The sequence below is a fragment of the Glycine soja genome, chromosome 13, assembly GCF_004193775.1.
Source record: "Glycine soja cultivar W05 chromosome 13, ASM419377v2, whole genome shotgun sequence".
Lineage (NCBI taxonomy): Eukaryota > Viridiplantae > Streptophyta > Magnoliopsida > Fabales > Fabaceae > Glycine > Glycine soja.
In genome coordinates this window covers 24956135-24976915 of record NC_041014.1, presented here as the reverse complement: position 1 = coordinate 24976915, position 20781 = coordinate 24956135, and the positions used below count along the sequence as shown (strand labels likewise).

The following is a 20781-nucleotide window of genomic DNA, read 5'->3' as shown; positions in this document are numbered from 1 at the left end:
TATTAATAACTTAAGTGCATGTTTGGTTGAAATTATTTCTAGAGAAATAATGACTTTTTTTAAAATAAAATCTCAAAAAATTGATAAAAACAAACAATCGTTTATTTAAAATAAACTGAATTAAACATGATTTGAGAGCGTGGGAAAAGGTGGTAATCATTGCCATGTGTCTTAATTTCAGAACTATAATGCTCTGATACAAATATTCAAGAGTGGTATCTGTTTCTACACTGATGGAATTAAAATTTAACAAATTAACATAACAGAATTCTTTACCACAATCATATACCAGCTGAAACATGGATCTTTCCTTGTATCAGTTCCAAACTCTATGCACCGTGACAACTAAAATGTAATTGATCCCTATTCTAAAATATTTCTAAATATCGATCAGTCAGCTACTGAATATAGACATTCACATAAAAACACCAACCTTACTTTGACGTCCTACCTAAGGTTGACAGGGTCAACACCAAGGCATCAAACTGCTGTGCCATCCACAGAACTTGTTTCCTTTCTTCTTTTTCTGCCTCGCTTTCCTGTACCTTGTGGTGGCTTACGAGGCAAAATCTTGAGGCGGTAACTAACAAGTGAAGGTCCAAATATGCTGTATTTTCCAGCACTACTAAAGGCAGTTTCAGCATCCGAACGTCTTTGGAAAACCACTCTGGCACGGTTTGTCCTCTCTAGCAGTTCAGTCTTTGATTCAATCAGTGGCCCAAAGCGGCCAAAAATGTTGTTGAGATCGGTTGTTGAAGGAACAGAATCGAAGTTTGTAAATTTCAGTGTCAGAGCAGTGGGACAGAAGTCCTCTTTAGAACTCCCATCCAAATGTTCCACAAGCTTAGAAGATTCTGATCCAAGATTTCTATCAGTATCTTGCTGCTTAAAACATAAATCTGTGGTAGTTTCAGCAGACGGTTGCAACTTGAAAGAAAGAGGATTAGCCTCAGTTAGAGTCTCAGGTAAAAAAACCACTCTCTCATTCTGGTATTTTGTCAATGATAGCTCCTTGGGAATGCTTTGGATTATTCTATCAGTCCAATAAGAATCACTGCAAGGCTCCATTGCAGGTGTCATAGAAGCCAATGCTGCTGTAGAGGTTACTCCGGTCTCATCATAGTTCATTCGTTCCAAAGACATTTCCTGATCCAGGGAAGCATAATAATCATGGCTAATGAATTTTCTAAATTCTGCAAAGAAATGTACCATGTCACTAGAGCAACTTTCTCCAGTTGGATCCTTGGCAGCCAAGCAGAGTTGAGACCTCATGTCATTTGTAGAAGCATACTGTAATTGCGTGAGCCTTCCATTTTGGGAATTATGGAAATAATCTTCTGAAGTATTGAAAGCTGTCTTCCTTTTCCTGCCTCGACGCTGTGGAACTGACTTAGCCTCCTGTTCTGATGTGCCTTCACCATTTGAAATACAGAAGCCCTTCTCAGACATCAAATCTGACAGAAGTTTAAGTTTCTTCCCGTGCCACTTGCTATCCCCAGAGATGTGCTTGTGATCCTGTTGCAAAAAGCTGACATGGGTTTGATAATCACATTGCTCTTTCTCCCTCATGAGTAGAGTTTCCATATCATTCTCGAACAACACACCAAGCACTGGGAACTCAGGTAGTTGAGAATAACCCTTTGAGCAATAGAAGGCTGACAATTGGGAACGTGCAATTACAAAATCCAGCCTATCAGATTCAACAAGTGGCGACTGTGCTAATGATTTAACAAAATTGACAAGTTTCATGGGTTCAAAAGACATTGCATTCATAATTCTGTCCCCTCCATTTCTTCTACACGACTGATTGTTGATTCCAGCATTACTAATTACTTGAGTTTTAATCTTAGAAAGCACATCTTCAGGCATGCAATGGCAGGATAGGCTGAACTCAACCCGTCTCGAGACCTCATCTAAAGCACAATCAACAGCATGGTGGAAATTTTCCAAATTGCTCAGCTTCTCCATTTGTGAAAAATGTGTCTGAAATGGTTTAAGCATTGACACATCATTCCAAGCAAATGTTCCATCCCCAAAATACGCTATCAGGTGACAGCCTTCCTTGAGGTGCTTCTTTGCCTTCTCTGATGCAGCTGAGGCATCAAAGATCTGACCTGGCCACCAAGGATGGCCAGTCACCTTTCCCCATACTAAATCAGACACACAGAAATTCATTTCCGAAGACACTGATCCCCAGTACGTGCCAACCTTATGCATGCTTTTGTAAGAATTAAGATCCACAACAAGATCAAAACCATGACACTCATTTTGAATATTCTCAAATAGTCCTTCAGAAACATCAACGACCACGGTTTGATTCTGCATCACATCTACATTTGCATCTACCTGAAAGGCTGGCTCACATGAAGGTTTTAGCTCCAGGCAATTCCTTGACAAGTCTTTCACATGCAAAGATTCTTCAGCGTTGACATCCACAGCTTCCATACACGGAATCCCATCTTGTAATTGGTAGGTTGCAACTTCTATGGCACGTGAATCTTCCATGCCATCTTTAGTAACCAAACTATCAGCATCATTTCTCTTGCCATCATTCTCCACAACCGCGCTTAAATTCACCAAACCATCATTCTTAACCTCCTGCGTACACTCAACCGCATCATTATCACCCCCTTGAGTCACATTATTCAACGCAAAGCTCAGCAAACCATTTTCAGCAACATCCCTAGCATTCTCACACCCCAGCTCACTCCGAAAACCATCATTAAATTCAATAACCAAACCTCCATCAGGTTCCACACCTCCATAATCAAACAAAACCCCACCTGAACATTCAATCCCACTTTTCTCATCTTCATTCTTCTGCATCCCACACGAAACCCCCTCTTCTTTCTCATCACACCCTCCATCAACAACTTTCTCTAAACCACTCCCTACACCCACCAATTCAGGTTCTTCATCAAAACCCTCCTTTTCACAGCCATTAAAAACCTCCACAGAACTATTGACTCCTCTATCACCTCCAACATCAAAAACCTTCTGATCATGAACCGCAACCTCACCACCACCAACAGGCTCACCAATTAGGGTTTCAGCACGAGAGACACCGACACTAATAACGTTGGGCACTGACGATTTAACCCCCACAACACCATTTTGTCGATCAAACAAAACGGCTTCAGAGTTTAAATCGATTTGGCCGGTATTTCCAGCCATTATTACCGAAAACCTAAAACATATAAAAAACATATGACACTCACATTTTACTATGTACATTGTAATTCAGAAGAACAACACGAGCGATGAAACGAGAAAAAAAAAAAAAGAAGAAAGTTCAAACCTTTTGTTGGTTTTTCTGCAGAAAGTTGTTGTTTGTTGATAAGGTAGAGAGAGCAAAAAGAGAGTGTTGTGAATGGAAAATTGACAGTAAAAAGAAAAAAAAGTTGTTGGTTTGAAGGATTTGGAATAGAGAGAAAAGGAAGCTTGGAGGGTTCAGGAAGCTTTGTTTCGTACCAGGAGAAATGCAGTTCTTGACTTCACTTCCTTGTCTTGTTGCTACTTGACTTGTTACGAACTCATTGGTATTTTGGTAATTCTACACTCCTTTGCCTCTTTCATTTTTTATTTTTTTTTGTAAAAATGTCATTTATTTAGGGTAAAATATGTCTTTTTTTTTCTCTCTTTAAATTTTTCGAAGTTCTCTTTCAATTTTAGTATTTTCAAAACATTTTGTTTTTTTTCCTATAATTTTAAAATGCTCCACTTTTGATTCTCAAGGAGATTTATATAATGTGAACAAAAAGTGACTGAGATAACGCTTAGGAACCAAAAATTGTGCGTTTTAAAATTAAACGAATGAAAATACAATATAATTTTTTTGATAGATTAAAATTGAAATTTTAAAAGATCAAAATATATTTTAAAATTTTATATAAAAATAGTAAAAAATTATTTTTTTTTCTATTTTTCCTACTTTTTATACAGAATTTAAATAGAAAATAATTTTTTTTACTGTTTTACATTTTGGGCTTCATTTTTTAAATCTTAAAAAAAATATTTATAAATTCAAGTTCTTATATTTTTAAATGTTTTTATTTTCAATTAAAACAAAAATAGAAAATAAGTAAACTAAACTGCCCTTACTTTTCATAACGATGACTCTTTTTACACGGCATAAAAAAAGATGATGACTCTTTACACGGTAATCTTTCATTACTTCAATGAGTAAATATTTAATAGGAGTAAAGTATTAGTATTATTTTAAAGATTGATGTTAAATGTCAGAGTATATGAATACATTTTGTTATTTGAAATTTTAAAAAGACCAAAACCCATTTTAAAAGTTTATATATAAAAATAGTAAAAAGAAATCATTGTTTTCTACTTTTCTTATTTTTATACAAAATTTAAATAGAAAATAAAATATTTTCTGTTTTTCATTTTGGACTTCATTTTTTTAAATATTTTCAAAAAAATATTTGTAAAATTCAAGTACTTTAATTTTTTTTTTCACTGCAAGTACTTACATTTTAAAATTTTAAAATTTTTAATTATCAGTTAAAATAAAAATAGAAAATAAGTAAACTTAACTATCCTTACTTTTCACAATGATGACTATTGTTACATGGGGGCATCAAATTAAGGAAAAACACAGCATAAAAAAAAAGATAATGACTCTTTATAATAATTTTTCATTACTTCAAGGAGTTCAATCGGTATGTTAAATATTTAATAGTAATAAAGTACTAGTATTACTTTAGATGCTAAATGTGAGAGTATATAAACACATAAAAAATTATCATACAGATTGTGATAGTATAATGATATAATTTTTTTTATATTATTAGCATATAAATTCTTTTTCTCTTAAAATATTAACCACAATATTTTATTCTTTAGGAACCTTGTCAATAATTAATAATGTAACTGCTAAACGAAGTTGTGAATGGGCATGCATGTATGACTAAGCACGCAAATTTCATGAGAGGTATTTTTTGAATGAAACTATGAGAGGTATTTTTTGAATGAAACTATGAGAGGTTCCTAAAGAGCCTGGAGACAATTTTTTTTCCAGAAATTACCTAATAGGGTATTTTTTGAAAAATTACCCATGAGAGGTAAGTTGTGATGGGCATGCATGACTCTCTAATAAAAGTTGTGAATGAAACTATGACTTTTTTCTCATGTTAGACCATTTTTTAAGGAGTCAATTCACTACTTTAGTATCATTTTTGTAATATGTTCCATTCTGAAGTCATTAAACATGCTACGACTTCCATGGTAAGCACGTTGAAGAATAATTTTTTGGTTTGTACGTGTGACGAAGAAGTTGTAAGTTATTTCACGATTTTAGTATTTCTTTATTGTTTTCAAAACTTATGAATTCCTTCTTTAACATTTTTTTAAAAAATTATTTGATAAAATTATTTTAATATTAAACACAAAAAATTATTAACTAATAAAATAACATGTTTAAATGAAAACAACACAATGCATTAATACAAATTAATCATGATAATTGCGAAATTTGAGTTAAATTAATAGTTATTTTTGACTAATAATGATAATAATTTATTCACTTTATTATTGTTATTTTATGAAATAACGAGGAAATTAACATTTGTGAAATTTTTTATTAGCAAAAGTCAAAAGAAGAAGAATTGAAGTGTTTTAAAGAAAAATTGATGAAAAATGTGGAAGAAAAAATATTGAATAGGATAGGAAAAATTGAACAACTCATTCAGCGTGCAATCCAGACTCAGTCGCAACTCTTTCTTAGTGAGAAGGTCCAGACTAAGCACGCAACTCTTGCTTAGCGCGTAGGTCAGGCTTAGCACGATCCACGAGAAAAAGTCCAATGCGCGCTGATACGCGTTTAACGCGAAGTTAGCGTGAAAAGTAAGCTACATCGTGCCTATAAAAGGAGTAAAAGGTAAAAGGAAAAGACACATTGGGTTTCAGAGCTCTCTAGTAAAGAAATCCAAAGTCTGAGACTCTCTCTTAGGAAAAACCCTTTTTTCCTAGTCATTCCCCATTTTCTTATTACTAATCATCCAACTCTTTCTTTTATTAGTCTTTGAAGTGTAAAGTCTCTCATGACTATGAGAGGTTAAACCCCCTCTGTTGGACCTTAGCAGCAAGTGTCCTTGTAATGTAACTGCTCTTCTTATCTATTAATGCAATTTCAATTTTTCATTGTTCTTTTCTGCTTTTCATTATTAATGTGTGGTTTGGTCATCCATGCATTTGTTGTTAGGGATTATTTATTGGGAAATAGTGATGTCTAAAGAACTGAAAAATGACATCTCAACATTGCATTACTAGGGATAGAGTGACTTTGTTGTGCCTTTGCATACATCTTTATACTTATTGTTGTTTATGATTCAATTTTTGCAAAGAAATTTGAAAGAGATAATACATAAATTAGGCTCTTCATCATAAGGGATCAGGGTAAGCATATTAGTAGATGTAGGTGAAAATTGGAAAAACACCTAATAGAGAAAATTATTAATATTGCATCAAGGGTAGTTAGGCATACTAAGCCCCAATATAATTGCATTCTGATATCATCTTTGTTCTCTTGTTGTTTACTTTATTATTCTTGTCTTTTTAAAATTAATTTATTTCCTCCTCTTTATTCTATTCTACCCCCTCTTCTATTGCTTACAAATTGAGTATTTATCAATGTAAGTACAAATAAAGTTCTTGTGAACTCGACACTCGGTCTTCCGTTTAATCTTTACTAGTTGTGATAAACACTTGTCAACGAGTTAACAAACCACAACATTAAATTGAAAATTTCATGCAATGTTAGATATTAACTGAATGAATAATTATTATGATTATTTCTTTCGGTTATACACAATAAGTATTTTTTAAACTTATTTAAAATTAGTTGGTCTACAACTAATGGATAGCCTTTTGGTGTGTCTCATTTCCTTATGTGTCCCATTTCTTAGGTTTATTTGGGACATCATCACACTATTAATTCCTTTTAAAAAAAATTACACTTGTAAGGTACTCTCTTATTTAAATTTATTATCATTATGATTCTATTAAAAAATTTAAGTATTTTGTTTAGATGAATTTTAAAGAAACAAAAACAAATAATAATTAATAATATCAGAAATAAAAAAATAATTCACCACTTTTTAAAATAAATTGAAAATAGCATTATAAATAAAATTTTAGACCAAAAATATATTTTTAAAAAAATTGAAAAGAAACAGCTCTACAATAAAAATACATGAATAATAATAACAAAATTAAGAAAAGAAAAAAAACGTGTTTCCAGTCACGACATCCTTTTAGAATTAATAATAAAAAAAACTGAAGACAGTAAGGGTTTTTATGACTTTGCTAATGACAAAATAATAAAAAAAATAAAAAATAAACCAAAGTCGTGAATTATTAAATGAATTCTTAAAAAATTGACTGATATTAGATAAAACTTCATTCGCGATTTCTATTAGAGAAAATAAAATATATAAAAAAAAATTAAAAGTTTTAAGATGATGTTCAACATTCAACATGGAGTTGTGCGTGTTAATTATGATTTACCCTTAGATCGGATAATTTTTCAAAAAATATCCTCATTTGATAATTTCTAAAAAAAATTCCCCGATATGATAAAAAACCAATCAGACTATATTTTATATTAGAAATTCTATTATTATTATTATTTTATAATTGTTATATTTATTCGTATAAAAAATTCTTTAAATATATAAATTTTATTATATTTGAATTCTAAACTATTCTAATTCTAAACTAAAAACTTATAAAAAATTATTCACATCTATAAATTATCGACGGAATTGTCACATATGAAATTGAACAAATTGTCTCAAGAAAAGATGAAAAATATGTTCAATATCATTTGATTGAATAATTTACCTAGTCTCTTATTATTATTATTTTTCTTTTTTTTAATCAAATTAGGAGACAATATATTTTGACATTGTTAAATATTTTTTGACGTATTTCAATTTAAATGTAAAATCAATAGATTTCTTAGTAAGAAATTAAGGTGTTTGTATACTTGTCAGGAAATAATAAGATGGCCATTATAGCTTTAAGTATTTGATTAATAGTCAATTATTTTTTAAATATACTATGAATTATTACTGTTGGTTATAGTTTGTTCTTATCATATTATTATATTATTGTCATATATATCAAGAGGGTTTAGATCAATTAATTAAATAAAGTGGGTGAGTTATCATAAATCTTTATTTATTTATTTTATCTTTTATGTCTATAGATAAAAAAATTATAGCAATATGTATCATAATTCTACCAAGAGTTTTTTTGGGGAACTAATCAATATAGTGGGCTAAACGCCCCCCTAAAATCCCCTAACAAATTAATACCAACAAAATTAGGCGGCAAAGCGTGCCCACACTCCTCCTAAAGAAAAGGAAAGGAAGAAAGAAATCAAGTTCCCCCAACGATTTCATTGCCACAAAAACCTTACATTGACCGTCTAATATTTTGTTTGGTTTGCCATTTGTTCTCAACTTACACTCGTTCATTGTGAAGTAGGAGTAATAAGAATAAATTTTTGTACATTTTATAAATTTTGATGTTTTTTTAACACATTAAATATTATTCTCTACCCTCTCAAATATAAACAACAAAAAACATACTTTTCCGTTTATTCAAAAAGTTAGTTAAACATCATTAATTGTACCAATCTCATTTAAAAAATACTCTCTCCTAGTTATAGTTTGTTTTTATTCTATTTGTTGTGAAAGTTAGGGAGTTCAAAAGTTTATATTTTGCAATATGTTTGGTAGCTGATATGGTTAATGATTTTGCTTTCTGCAATTGTTTGTGGCATACTTGCTTAGATGCTGTTCTGGTTGTTCTCCTTATGCCCCATATATTATGTTACTTGTTTCATATTATCAATTACATTATCCTTTTCATTAGAGAATCTGTTGAAATCCCAAAGCAGCCAACCATGATCTATTTATATCTAAAAACAATGCAGATTAACAGAGTGCCACATGCAAGCTAGTATGCTTCTGTCAGTTTACATATATATAATCAGTTTTAAGTGTGCCATGTTGATTTTCATTTCATACGTGTTTAAGAAAAAAAAAATTTGTGTCACGTCCTTAATGCCTCCCACCTCAGTTGGCATCTTATGCTTAAGAACACATTCAAAGCTAAACTATCAAATGCCACTATGCAAAACCACTATCAAGATACAATGAGTTAAAGATGTTATAAAATATATTTAACTTCAAATTATTAAAATTTGTACAAAGAAACAAACTAGATACGACGCATATTTGGTGTTAATAACTGAATTTTAAGGACTGGTGTTTCATCAACCATACAGATGGCAGTTTGTTCTGTGTACTATGTAGCAATGCCAACTCCATTTCCAGCTTTAATTCCCATAGACGTTTGTCCAGATCCAACACAAGAGTTGTCAAAACATGCTCAATCTGAACAAGATTTCCAAAAAGTGCTAAATTAAATTATATTCGCCCAAAATCTAATTAAATTAATGATTATTATGGACTAGAATTTGAGTGTATGATTGGATTAAAGTCTCCAAACATAAGTTTGAATCAAAAGTATGTTGAAAACTCAAGTTTGATAAAAAAAAAAGAAGAAGATAAGTTTACTATGATGTGATTTGTGTTTAGATTTTTTTTTTCAAAATTATATTGATAAAATGATATTTATTTAAATAATACAAGTACTTTTAATTCATAATGTTCTTGTAACTAAAAAAACAAATCAATAGTATTTTTACCTGAAAAGCATGGTTGATGTTGCTTTGAGCTGAAACTAAGTTTACTAACAAACTTTGGTGACAAAAGTACTGAGGAACAACCAAACATAATAGCAAACTGAGTTTATTGGAAAAAAAAAGTAAGTTGAAGGTGGCCAAACTAATATCCAAACATGCTCTTAGTATTTTTTAAAATTATTTTCTGGAACAATTTTAGAAAGTAGGTTTTGGAACAATTCTGAAAAATACTTTTCAGAAACATTCTAAAAAGTTATTTTTGGAACACATACTTTTCAAAATATATTTTTTGGAATGGCAAAAATAACGAGATTAAACCTCATCTTAGCACATATACGAAGAAATTGACAATTATTTTGATGAATGTTAGAATTCACTATAGGATTGCAATGGAACGATAATAAAGTAAAATTCTAATGCCTAAAAGGAGAGAAAATAGGTAAAAAGGGTTCAGAGAACAACGAGCATAAAGAGTAACGAATATGGCTTATATCTTTTTCTTTATATAAAATGGCATTTTGGGTAATAAAATTACAAAAAATGGGAAGAGGTGTAATAGCCATTGAGGGGAGCAAGGGGAATGTAAATGGCAAAAGCCTAATGGAAAAGTAGAGAATTCAGTGAAGTCCAATATCAATTATAGATGGTTATTCTTCCAGCACCATATAAATTTCTTCTACACCCAACAATTGAAAATTTCTTCTACACCCAACAATTGAATTGAAAATACAAAAGTGTTCTTTAGTTAAAACTCAAATACACATTCCTCCACACACCATTCACGCCTCCTTCCTTTCCCTTCTCTGTTATGCCGCGTGTCTGCTCCCCTCCATTGATCTTCACCATTCATCTTCTATCCCATCTCGCCTTCCCATCGTGAGTATCTTGTCTGTGTTTTTTTTTTTATTACATTAAATCCATACGGATTGACATATGGTACATGCAAAAAGGGAATCTGTATGACTATACAGATATGGATTATATGAATTGCCAATCCCTAAACAGGAATGACATTGTAGAGTACAATAGGCCCTTTTTTTGTTAATTTACATTGATTTGTACATTGTGGAGTAGACGTGTCCTCTCTGATACTTGAGTATGTTTTGACACGCTATGAAAGGGGAGCTACTAAACCGAATCAGAGGTATTGCCATACCCTTCCATAGGTTCTAATCGCCACTGACTTGCATCATAATAGGAATTAGGCAAACCCAGCCAAAACTTAAACGCCTCAGCAGCCCTTGAAGCATGCTTACTAGTAAACATTCTTGAATGCATTTCCACATAGATTCTAGTAAACTTGGTCTTGTTGGGAGGCCACTATTTCGGTTTTGCGGTGGCGAAGGAGGGAGAAAAGCTTGTGGTCGCGGGGTTCGGCGGTGGTTGTTGTGGCGGCGCGTTGGAAGGGAAAGAGTGGCGTTCATGGCTGCTCCTCCATTTGGGAAGAATATAGTTGTTTATGTAATAATGGATTTGGCGCTAACTACGTTCTTGCTCTTCCCTTCACGGACGTGGAATCTCTGCCACAGTGCCACGTTATCTCGGCTTTAAAAAATATTAGAATTTTAATTTCAAAACTATATTATCTCTGTTCTATTATAATTAAAAAAATTATTCCAAAAATAGTTATCATTTTAATTTTTTAATATACCATTACTTATCTTTTTTTACTCATATGATTAATTTTATAAAATTGTTTATTTTTATTTTTATAAAACAACTCAAAATGATTTTTATTTTGAGATGGGGAAATAAATTGGCTCTAGCTACTTCTTGAGGTTGAATTAAGGAATATAATTTTTTTGTTCAATTTCATAAAAGATATTAGGTAAATTTTTAATGGTAAATGCTAACTAGTGTGATTAAGGAATTTAAAATAGATATATTTTTACTAAGATACGTAAAATTGTGTTATCATTTTTTGTGGTATCCTATATTTTTACAATAAATATTCTCACATTTTAATTTCTTATTTACTAGTTAGCAAGACTCATTTCTAATGTACTAAGTTCGTCCTTAAAGATAAATTTTTTTTAACTAATTCACATAATTTAAGAAAACTGATTAATTTAATCAAATAATATTAAATTAGTTAACAATTTATATTATTTTTCTAAATTATCCTAGTATTATAATGATTTATCATGATTTAAACAATAAAAAAGTGGTACGAAATTTAAAGGAGAATCAAATACCATGATTTAAAACTCTCAGATGTAACAGAAGCAAAATATGAACTACTATCATTATGCAAGTAAACGACTAAAATATTAATGATTAAGGTTCCTGTACAAATACTGTACATCCAAGCGTGACCCTTGAAAATGCCCTCCATGTCTCTATAGCTGATACTAGTCAATCAACTTAAACTATCAGCGTGCTATGTACACACCCCCAACAATTTTTGTAGTCAAGTGACGATAGTAGCTTCATCCCCAAGTAACTCGTGTGGCCACCACTGCAATAAACTCCTTTAGACCACTGCCAGCAAGTCACTAGCACCCTTATCTACATAACTATCAATTACCCTAATAATTACATTTGGATGATTCAAATATGGACCAGTCAAGAGAGTGCAATTATGAAAGGTGGAAAGATCCTTGACCCTCCGTAATGGCATACAAGAGCTTCTCTTTCATCCTTTCCTGAATAGAAGAAAGTGCCAAAGAATATTAAGGCTCAAATGTAAGAAAATCATTTTCTAAAACATTTTTATGTGTTTTTACTAATACAAGTTTGAAACAATAAAAATTGGTAAGTTACTTTTGATGAGTACGGAGGTAGCTTGAGATAATTTGCACAAGTCATCACGCTAGGTAGATCTGTGTCTGCCCGGTTGCTACAATGCTGTTAAAACACACGAGTACAAGTGAATAACACAGAAAAAATGGGTTATTGTTAAGTATAAAAATCCACACTAAAAATATATATATAATCTGCAAACCTTTCGAACAATAGTTAACTTCGGATTGAGAGATGCCAATCCTCCCGGAGGAAGGCGAGGTGCGCCCGTCACAAACTGCAGAAATGCTCGTCGCTGTTCATTATCAAACTCTCGGACAATCTCCAACAACTGAGTCCACAGCATTACACAGTTCATCAAGTTATGAGATTCAGATTAAGAAATCAAAATATGTTTAAGATCAAAAGTATAATATACATAAATGCTTACATTAATAATGGGAGGACTGCTAGCAGTGTACCCATGATCAAACTTAATGTGATCTCCAAGCTCGTTGACCTGATAACAAGCCATTATTTATTTTAATTGTTCTTCCTCTCTTAAAAGAAAAGAACATATGCAAATTTAAAAAGAATGAAATTTGTACTTACAGCCCAAGAGTCACACTCTCCGCAAAGCATTCGCTCAAGTTCTTCTTCATTGAAAATCCGAAGATGATCAATGGAGAAAACCTGAAAGTAGAAAACAAATTGGAAAAAAAATGAGAATCACGGTAAAGATATAGCATAAATTCATGAACAGTATTGTAAATGGTAAAACCTAAAGAAAAATTCATATTCACTATACAGTTACTGATCTTGATGGCCTACAATGAAGATACAATAAAAAACAACATAGAAGATGATCAGACACAAAACCTAGTTCTGATGATATATTAAACTAAGGAATCACATGTTTTAAGTTACTTTAAAAAAAATAGAAGCAACTAAAAAGTATTTTGAATATTATTAAGACAAAAATGAGAGACCTGGTTAAAGCCAGATTTAAAAGCTTCCACTTGTCTTGAAACTCCAGACCTCACCGTTGCATCAACAATAAGTGAAACATAATCCTCCAAGTTTCTCGTATTTACCTACAGAAAAGGATAAATTTATTCTTCCATTGAAAGGATGAAAGTGAAAATTGAATACCAAAAATGTCATATGCCACACCATGGTATGATCGGTCCCTGAAGCAAGAACAATATCAGGAAACCCAGGAAGGGTAAAATCAAGACAAAGATCTTCAATTCTTGTATCTCGAAAGCTTAGTCCATGTTGCAACTCAGAATTCCCTCCACTGACAGATTCCACAAATTTCTTCCTGATAACTAATGCTTGAAACTCTTGCAGGACCTTACCAAGCCCAGGATCAAAGGATTGTATGTCATAGAGAGAAAGTTCCTGAAGAGATGGCAATAATCAGAGAGATTCAGAAAGTTATAATGACCACTATAAATCTTACTGTATGTTGCTAGGTTGCAATGTGAAGTTCATTAGTTGCACTGTGAATTGATTACCTTTCCAAGAATAAGTTTATAGAAAGCTTTTGAGAAGTGGAGATCTAAGATCCTTCCATCTTGAAGTGCTTTAGCAACAACTTGGCCTAGAAGGAAAAAATTCTTTGTTACTTCAGAGAACTGTATGCCACCAGATGTATCTTGCATTGATGACCATGGACGAGGAAATAGTCCATAAAAGGAATGGGTTCCTATGTCCTCAGCCTCCATGTTTGTCTTGAGGGTAAAGGAAGAAGCATCTTCTCTCCACATGCCCAAGCCAGATTTCTGGAACTCCTGACACACCAAGGTATAAAATTCCAAAGTTGGTCCAAGACCAGTGCCCACTTCTTCATCATATTCCACTTCAAGAACCACTTTATTACTGGCATGCAGGTCCATCATTTGTGCAGCAGATTCCAAAATCCGGTCGCGATGAACTAAAAATTTCTTTCGAGGCAATCCACCAGGGCCCAGTCGCCTGTCACTTACTGTTCCTGAGCCATTGTGAGATATGTGAGGTTGGACTTGTGGCTGACCAAATGCTTCCAATTTGAAGTATTTGCATCTTGCCTCAAAACTAAATAAGAAAGGACACGAAGCCATTAATTGATTACACCACAATGGCATACCACCAATGGAGACAGCCAAAGAGTCCCTCATCTGTTGCTCTAGCTTCTCTGTCAACTTACTGCTTACAAACTCAAATTGTGGCACAGAAGGAACTGTTATTTCTAGGCTATCCAGGTTATCAACTTTCCCTTTGGCAAAAGCACAAATTCTTTCACGTGACATAAGGTGAAATATAATTCTGTTCATGCTTTCCAAGCTTTTAAGAAGAAACAAAATATCATAAGTTGGACTGGACTTCTCCAAATCAGAAACAAGTTCACAAGAGAACATGTCGGAGAAAAAAGGAGTGTGCTGATAATAAGATAAAACTTTTTCGTCAGAGAAATGCTGAGGTGAAGAATAACATTCTGGAGGTATTATGTCCTCAGATTCTACATCCCTTCTATAGGTTATTATGTGCACTTGACTCCACAGCTTTGCACTAGAAAAAGAATCTGCATTTTGTTTTATTGCATTGCGAAGAATTGCCTGATATAGAGTCAATTTAGGATCCAGACGTTGTCCTTCAAGGTAAAAAACAAGCTTTTGACCAGCTTCATTGCTACAAGATGCAGGATGCTGTTTTTCTAGTTTTGAGTTTGGTTCTGCGTTCATTTGCAGTTCTTGTTCAGCATAACCCTGATAAAAAAACAAAAGTTAAAATTCATTCAAAAGCACAAACATATTTTAAATTAATAAAATTAGTAAAATATTTTTTGTAAAAGATAGATACAAGAATGACAACACAAGTAGCAAGTTCAAATTAAAGAATAACACAAATAGAAAAGTATTAATATCTAAATAAAAATGGAAAATTATATTCAAGTAATCAGAAAATTAATCTTCATTGATTAAAAAGTTAAAAACTGTAAAATGACAATTTGGAAGACACATCAAGCTTAAATGCCAAGAACAATTATGTAGAATTAAAACCTTAGTTTGACACAAATAACAAGCATGAATCTTATGCATTATCTTTACAACCTGAGTTCCAGAGGATGATGACTCCCCAGCGTTCTCGTCCACTGCTTGACCACATCTAGGCTGTGACAACTTTGGCTCTTCCTTCTGCAAAATAATATGGTTGGGAAAAAAATCTAAATTAAAAAAAACTCATTTGTCGAAAGTAAGATATATTAACAAAGGAAAACACACACAGAAATAGGGAAACTTCTGTAAGTCAATAATTATGGTTACAAATATCACCTGTGGTTCAGGGAGATCTGTCATCCTGTCAGGAGTCCCTAAAATTACAGGAATTTCAACTGGGACTGAACTTGCATTTGATGGTGATTGAAGGGGAGGACTTTCGGGTTGCAACACTACTTGGATGGATGACGATTTAGTATGCTCTGTGCTTTTTGCACTGACCTTTGGCCATAAATACCTTTCTATGGAATGCACAGAAGAAAATGGGTCAACAGTATGAAAATACTCAGTGTAGTCATTCAGGAAAGTCTCTCCCTCCCCCTTGACAAAATGAACTTTCAGGCAAGGGTAAGGAATGGAACACCCATTGGGAACACTAGCAAATGAATTTCTCAGTTTTGGTCCATTGCTCAGAACAATAGGGAAAGCTTCCAATGAAGTCAGTGCAGTCTGCAAGTTCCTGATTAACATAGAAAGGGGTTTTTCACTTGAGAGATGCTGAGAAGCACATAAGCATACACTAGCCAAAGCCTCAAATCGTTTTTCTATGACAGGATTATAATAACAAACACCCTGTACTCCCTTGGTTTCCCTGATATACTGACCATGAGATAAACAATTAATAAGTGATTTCACAACTCCACTTTCAATAAATTCAAAAGTAGAAACTTGTTCCTTGCCAGTAAGCTTGTCCATAATTTGATACAATATATTATTGATCTTCTCTTCATGTACACCAAGAGCACCATTGTCAGTAGACATGCTCAACAAATCATTAGAAAGTGCTCTAAGATTCTGTAGAATATCAGTCAATCCTTTCTCAGAATCAAATAATTCTGGTGCTAAGAATTTGTTTTTTATATGCTCCGCAAGATTATAAAGGGAGTCTTTGTCCAGTTTGCAATTTCTGGTTTCTGATGATGTAGGAGATTGACTAGTTGAAAATGCATAACATAAACACTTGAGGGTGTCTCTTGAAGAAGACTTTTGACTACAGTCCAATGACAGCTGAATGCCACCAAATGCTGGGTACATCAACTTTGAAGATCTTTCTGGTGTTAATAGTGCATCAATGGCAAAAAAGACACCTTCCTTTACAAACAACTTTAAGAAATTATCTGAAAAATTTTGAAGGATTATCTCGGCAATTTGTAATGCTAACATTAGCATGTGGTGATCCTTTTGAGTGAATACTCCGGCCAAAAAACTGCCATGTTCATTACAGATATATTTAATAAAAATGCATTTAATAATCAATAATGAAACAGCAAGGAAAAGGAGGCCTGCTTCACCTTGAAATATTGGCATTCTTAAGCAATTCAACAAGCATGTCAGATTTCCTCAAACTAACCAGCTTGTACATTACAGATAGACATCCATGGCAGACATATATACTTGCACCAGAATTGAACACCTGTACAAGGATAAAGTAGGAATTGGAATGCAAATATGTAATTAAAAAAAAGGAAGATCATTTAGTTAATTACAAAAAAATCGACCAACCTTGATTAACATGGGAAACACATCCATTCCAAGCCTTTGCAGGAGATCTGGGCTACTCTCCAGAAAGGATTCTTTGTTTAGCATGAGTTGATCATTCTGATCTTTAGCTTGGACAGGGAGAAGCTCATTTAGCAATTTGAGTGCTTCATATACCTAGCAAATCAACAAACTCTATGACACCTTTCTCACAGCATATTTATAAGAAATGTCTCAAATCACACATCCTTGAATCCATTAGAAAAGATAACCTTTTATGTACTTCTGAATGACATTACTGATAAATATGAAGAACAGATTTCAACAAACATAACAAGAACAGCAAATTTAACTCTGGATACTTTTATTGCATAGGTACAGTAAAGCTCCTCATACCATTAGCAATTGGGTGAAGAGTAAGAATACTTTTAGGGGCTAAATAGCAATAATGTATTAGACAATAATATATGCATCTCAGAAAGGATATGATTCCTTTAACTTTCTTTTTAAAAAATAAGTTAATGAAAGGTTGGGGTTTTTCTATCAAAGACATGTTTAAAAAAATTATAATAAATATTTTAGTTTTTTTTTTTAAAAAAAAGGTTTGTGATTTCTTTAAAGCTACAAAAAAATAGCTTCTAAAAAAATTGTATCACAAATAACATAACCACTAGTTAATAATATGAAAATATTACCAATCAACAAATTCATCACAACTAAATGAAGATACCTTTATTTTCCATTTTGAAAATAAGAAATTAATCAAACTGTGCCGCTGCACACTGGTTAAAGATAAAACAGAGTCAAGCCTAAGCTACATACCTGATTACAGTGTCCACCAACATGCTGTGAAGTTGATACTCCATGTGAGAGGTCAAATGTAGATAATATCTCTCTCAAAATGCTGCTTATATTGAGTTCATATAATGTCCTGAAGGCTACAAGTGATCCAGATGAAAGTTTGACAAGTAATCCTATCAATCCCTGCCAAACCAAATAATAGATTTACATCAACTTTAAAGTTCATAAGAAAAAAAAGGAAAAGTTTTAGGATTTGAACATGGCAGATAAAAATTGCTTACATTGTAAATTAATGGAGATAGTGATGTCCGACCATTTAAACTTAAAAGATGTGTAACCTGTGGAATCAATCCATGGTTACAAAGCTCATCCAACATTTCTGAGGACTGCACAACTCGCTCCACAATTTTGATTAAGCAGGTAGCAACATTTTCAACAAGCTGCAGAATTACATTTGCAGTTCAGTAGATATTACCAAAGGGAAGATGAAACCACAACACAATGAAAAGATACAAATCTGCATTACAATCATCTGAAATGAATTTATTGGTACCTGTCGATCCTCATACTGAAGAAGATTACATAGTATAGGCACAGCCTCCATGAAAGGTGAAGGGCTTTCAGAAGGAAGCTTCTTGCATATGTTCACCACAGTAGAAAGCGCGACTCTCTGGTGAAAGGGGGAGAAGGGGAGAATACATAAACCAATAAAACAATTATTCACTCGTCTAGAACTTAAAATAATAAATATTTGTTTTCAAGGATGACAAGAAAAATTGTCAATACTCATGAAGATGATGCCCTATTATGTTAGAGCCTTACCTGTATGCTTGTTGAGAAGAAGTCAATATAGTTTAGTACAGCCATAATTGCCCCAGCCTGTAAGCAAGCAAGTGGTTGCTCGCGTGATATTTTTTCCAATGCTTGGAGACACTTCATAAATTCAACATCAATAAGTTACATTGCTTTCTTTCTCTATTAAAAACAAAGCATATACTATGGACGAACAAAGCAATAATTACCTGTTCAGCTACATCTTGATACTCAATCGCCAATAATCTTTGACATAAAGTAGGAACAGCATCATGATGAACAAGAAAAGCAGCAGATCGAGGATACAGATCACATATATATGTGATGGCCCTAATGGAAAACAACATTATATCCGGGTTACTCTCATTCTGTGCCAGCTTTACAAGTAGTGGTGATAACAAGTCTGAAGTCATGCTGGAGATTGAACCCTCTGTACAAAATGACAGAACTTCACAAAGTTCAGTTAGTACAGCTAATTGACTAGAGGGTTCAGACTGACCACTCAAGCTGTATATAATATTTTTAAATTTCCCATGATCACTGGACAGTCTCTGCCTGTGATATTCACGGAGAGTGCTATGATGTTGCTCCATGTCATCCGAATCACACGATCCATAAGCTGAATCCTTCTCTGGCTCTCCCTCTGATTGACTAGAAGCCGAAGCAGATGAGGAAGTATCCATGTCATGATCATGCGCCTCCACTGTTGAATTCATCTGGGTTTGAACTGATGAGTTTGAAGTGCTTGGCCTAAAATCCAACGAAGTGCACGCCCGCTTATCGGCAGGCAGTTCATCAACCATTTCGGGACGCTTTTGGCCTCGACTTCCCATGAATTGCCTCTATACCCCAATGGAAACAGAACCCTGCACAGTTCAAAACCTTATCAATTTTCATTCATTACCATAATAACCCATATAAAAGCCAAACAAACAACTCTGAATTCTGAGCCAAAAACTGACATTTTGTTGTTTCTGTTCTTTAGAACCAAAAAAAAGGTAAATTAATAACTCCAATCCAAAACCAATCTCATTCAAAGCTTTCCTCAAATATAACCATCACAAGTAGTAGGCATTATTCTTTTCTTAATTTTCAACATCACCTCAGTTAATTACTCATCAGAACCTTATTCACAAAAAAAGGGGACAGTGTGCTGCTGTGGGTGCCGATGATACATTCGTACAACATCACAAACGAAAGACTAAATCAATTTAAAACTGAACAAACCAAAAACTCAGACTGAACAAATCAAACACCACAATTTCCACAACAGATAATATGCACACACAAAAGTCCTGGTGGCACCACAAATAAAAGGGTGCAAAAAGAATTTTTTTTTTTTAAAAAAAAGTGAAAGAAAAATACAAAGCAATTATGATGAAGAAACAAACACAAACACAAACACACAATGACAGCAAAAGGAACACGATCAGTGGCAAAAAGAATCACAGGAAGTTGAAGACTCAAAACGACAACAGTTTCAATTACTATCTAGTATCTACCTAGTCGCAATTCTTAATCGGTCTTCGACTTTATCGAAGACCCAGTTTTCGTATCAACAAAATAAACAAACTATGATGTTATGGTGAATTTTTAGGAAAGGCTATTCTTAATTTTAAGGAAAGGCTATTCTTCTTTCTTCGTCTTACTTCTTCGCAGAATTGTTTATTCTGAGAGAATAATAAGAGAATGAATTGATGAACGATTACGGAAATTGATGAAAAAAAAAAATTGAAGAAAACTAGGGGAAGGAATAAAAGTGTGATTGCACACGCTGCAACTTGGAAAACAAAACATTGGGTGATGACAGTCTAAATATTTATGAGGATGATTATTGATGCTAATTACCGATTAGTCTAGTTGCTAATCTCTTATAATTTTAGGAATGGATATTCTGCTGGTGAGGTTCATGAAGCTTGATGCACTGCTCAATCAAATCGCCATAGGAACCTATACTATATATAATATATGAACGGCTGT

The 20781-nt window shown here is 33.1% G+C and overlaps 2 protein-coding genes across 4 annotated transcripts; both read right to left on the bottom strand.

Annotated features, from left to right (window-relative positions):
• Positions 1-130: 130 nt before the first annotated feature.
• On the bottom strand, positions 131-3552 carry LOC114380778. The gene is made up of 2 exons (XM_028339827.1): positions 3299-3552; positions 131-3187 (listed from the first exon to the last, which is right to left on the bottom strand). Exon 2 carries the CDS (start codon positions 3172-3174, stop codon positions 481-483), a length of 2694 nt encoding a protein of 897 aa, XP_028195628.1. The 5' UTR covers positions 3175-3187; positions 3299-3552; the 3' UTR covers positions 131-480.
• An 8392-nt stretch (positions 3553-11944) lies between these two features.
• LOC114380932 (E3 ubiquitin-protein ligase UPL4-like) lies at positions 11945-20781 on the bottom strand. Of its 3 annotated transcripts, none has more exons than XM_028340063.1 (18): positions 20650-20781; positions 19011-19667; positions 18811-18921; positions 18542-18658; positions 18270-18428; positions 18010-18171; positions 17212-17364; positions 17001-17122; positions 15766-16915; positions 15544-15627; positions 13969-15198; positions 13622-13852; positions 13438-13542; positions 13061-13141; positions 12900-12968; positions 12672-12800; positions 12491-12574; positions 11945-12372 (listed from the first exon to the last, which is right to left on the bottom strand). In XM_028340063.1, the coding sequence occupies exons 2-18, from the start codon at positions 19632-19634 to the stop codon at positions 12307-12309; spliced, it is 4677 nt and encodes a 1558-aa protein (XP_028195864.1). In that variant the 5' UTR covers positions 19635-19667; positions 20650-20781; the 3' UTR covers positions 11945-12306. The 3 variants fall into 3 exon arrangements, with proteins under 3 accessions (XP_028195864.1, XP_028195863.1, XP_028195865.1); XM_028340062.1 differs by lacking the exon at positions 20650-20781 and adding an exon at positions 20304-20606; XM_028340064.1 differs by lacking the exon at positions 20650-20781 and adding an exon at positions 20451-20606.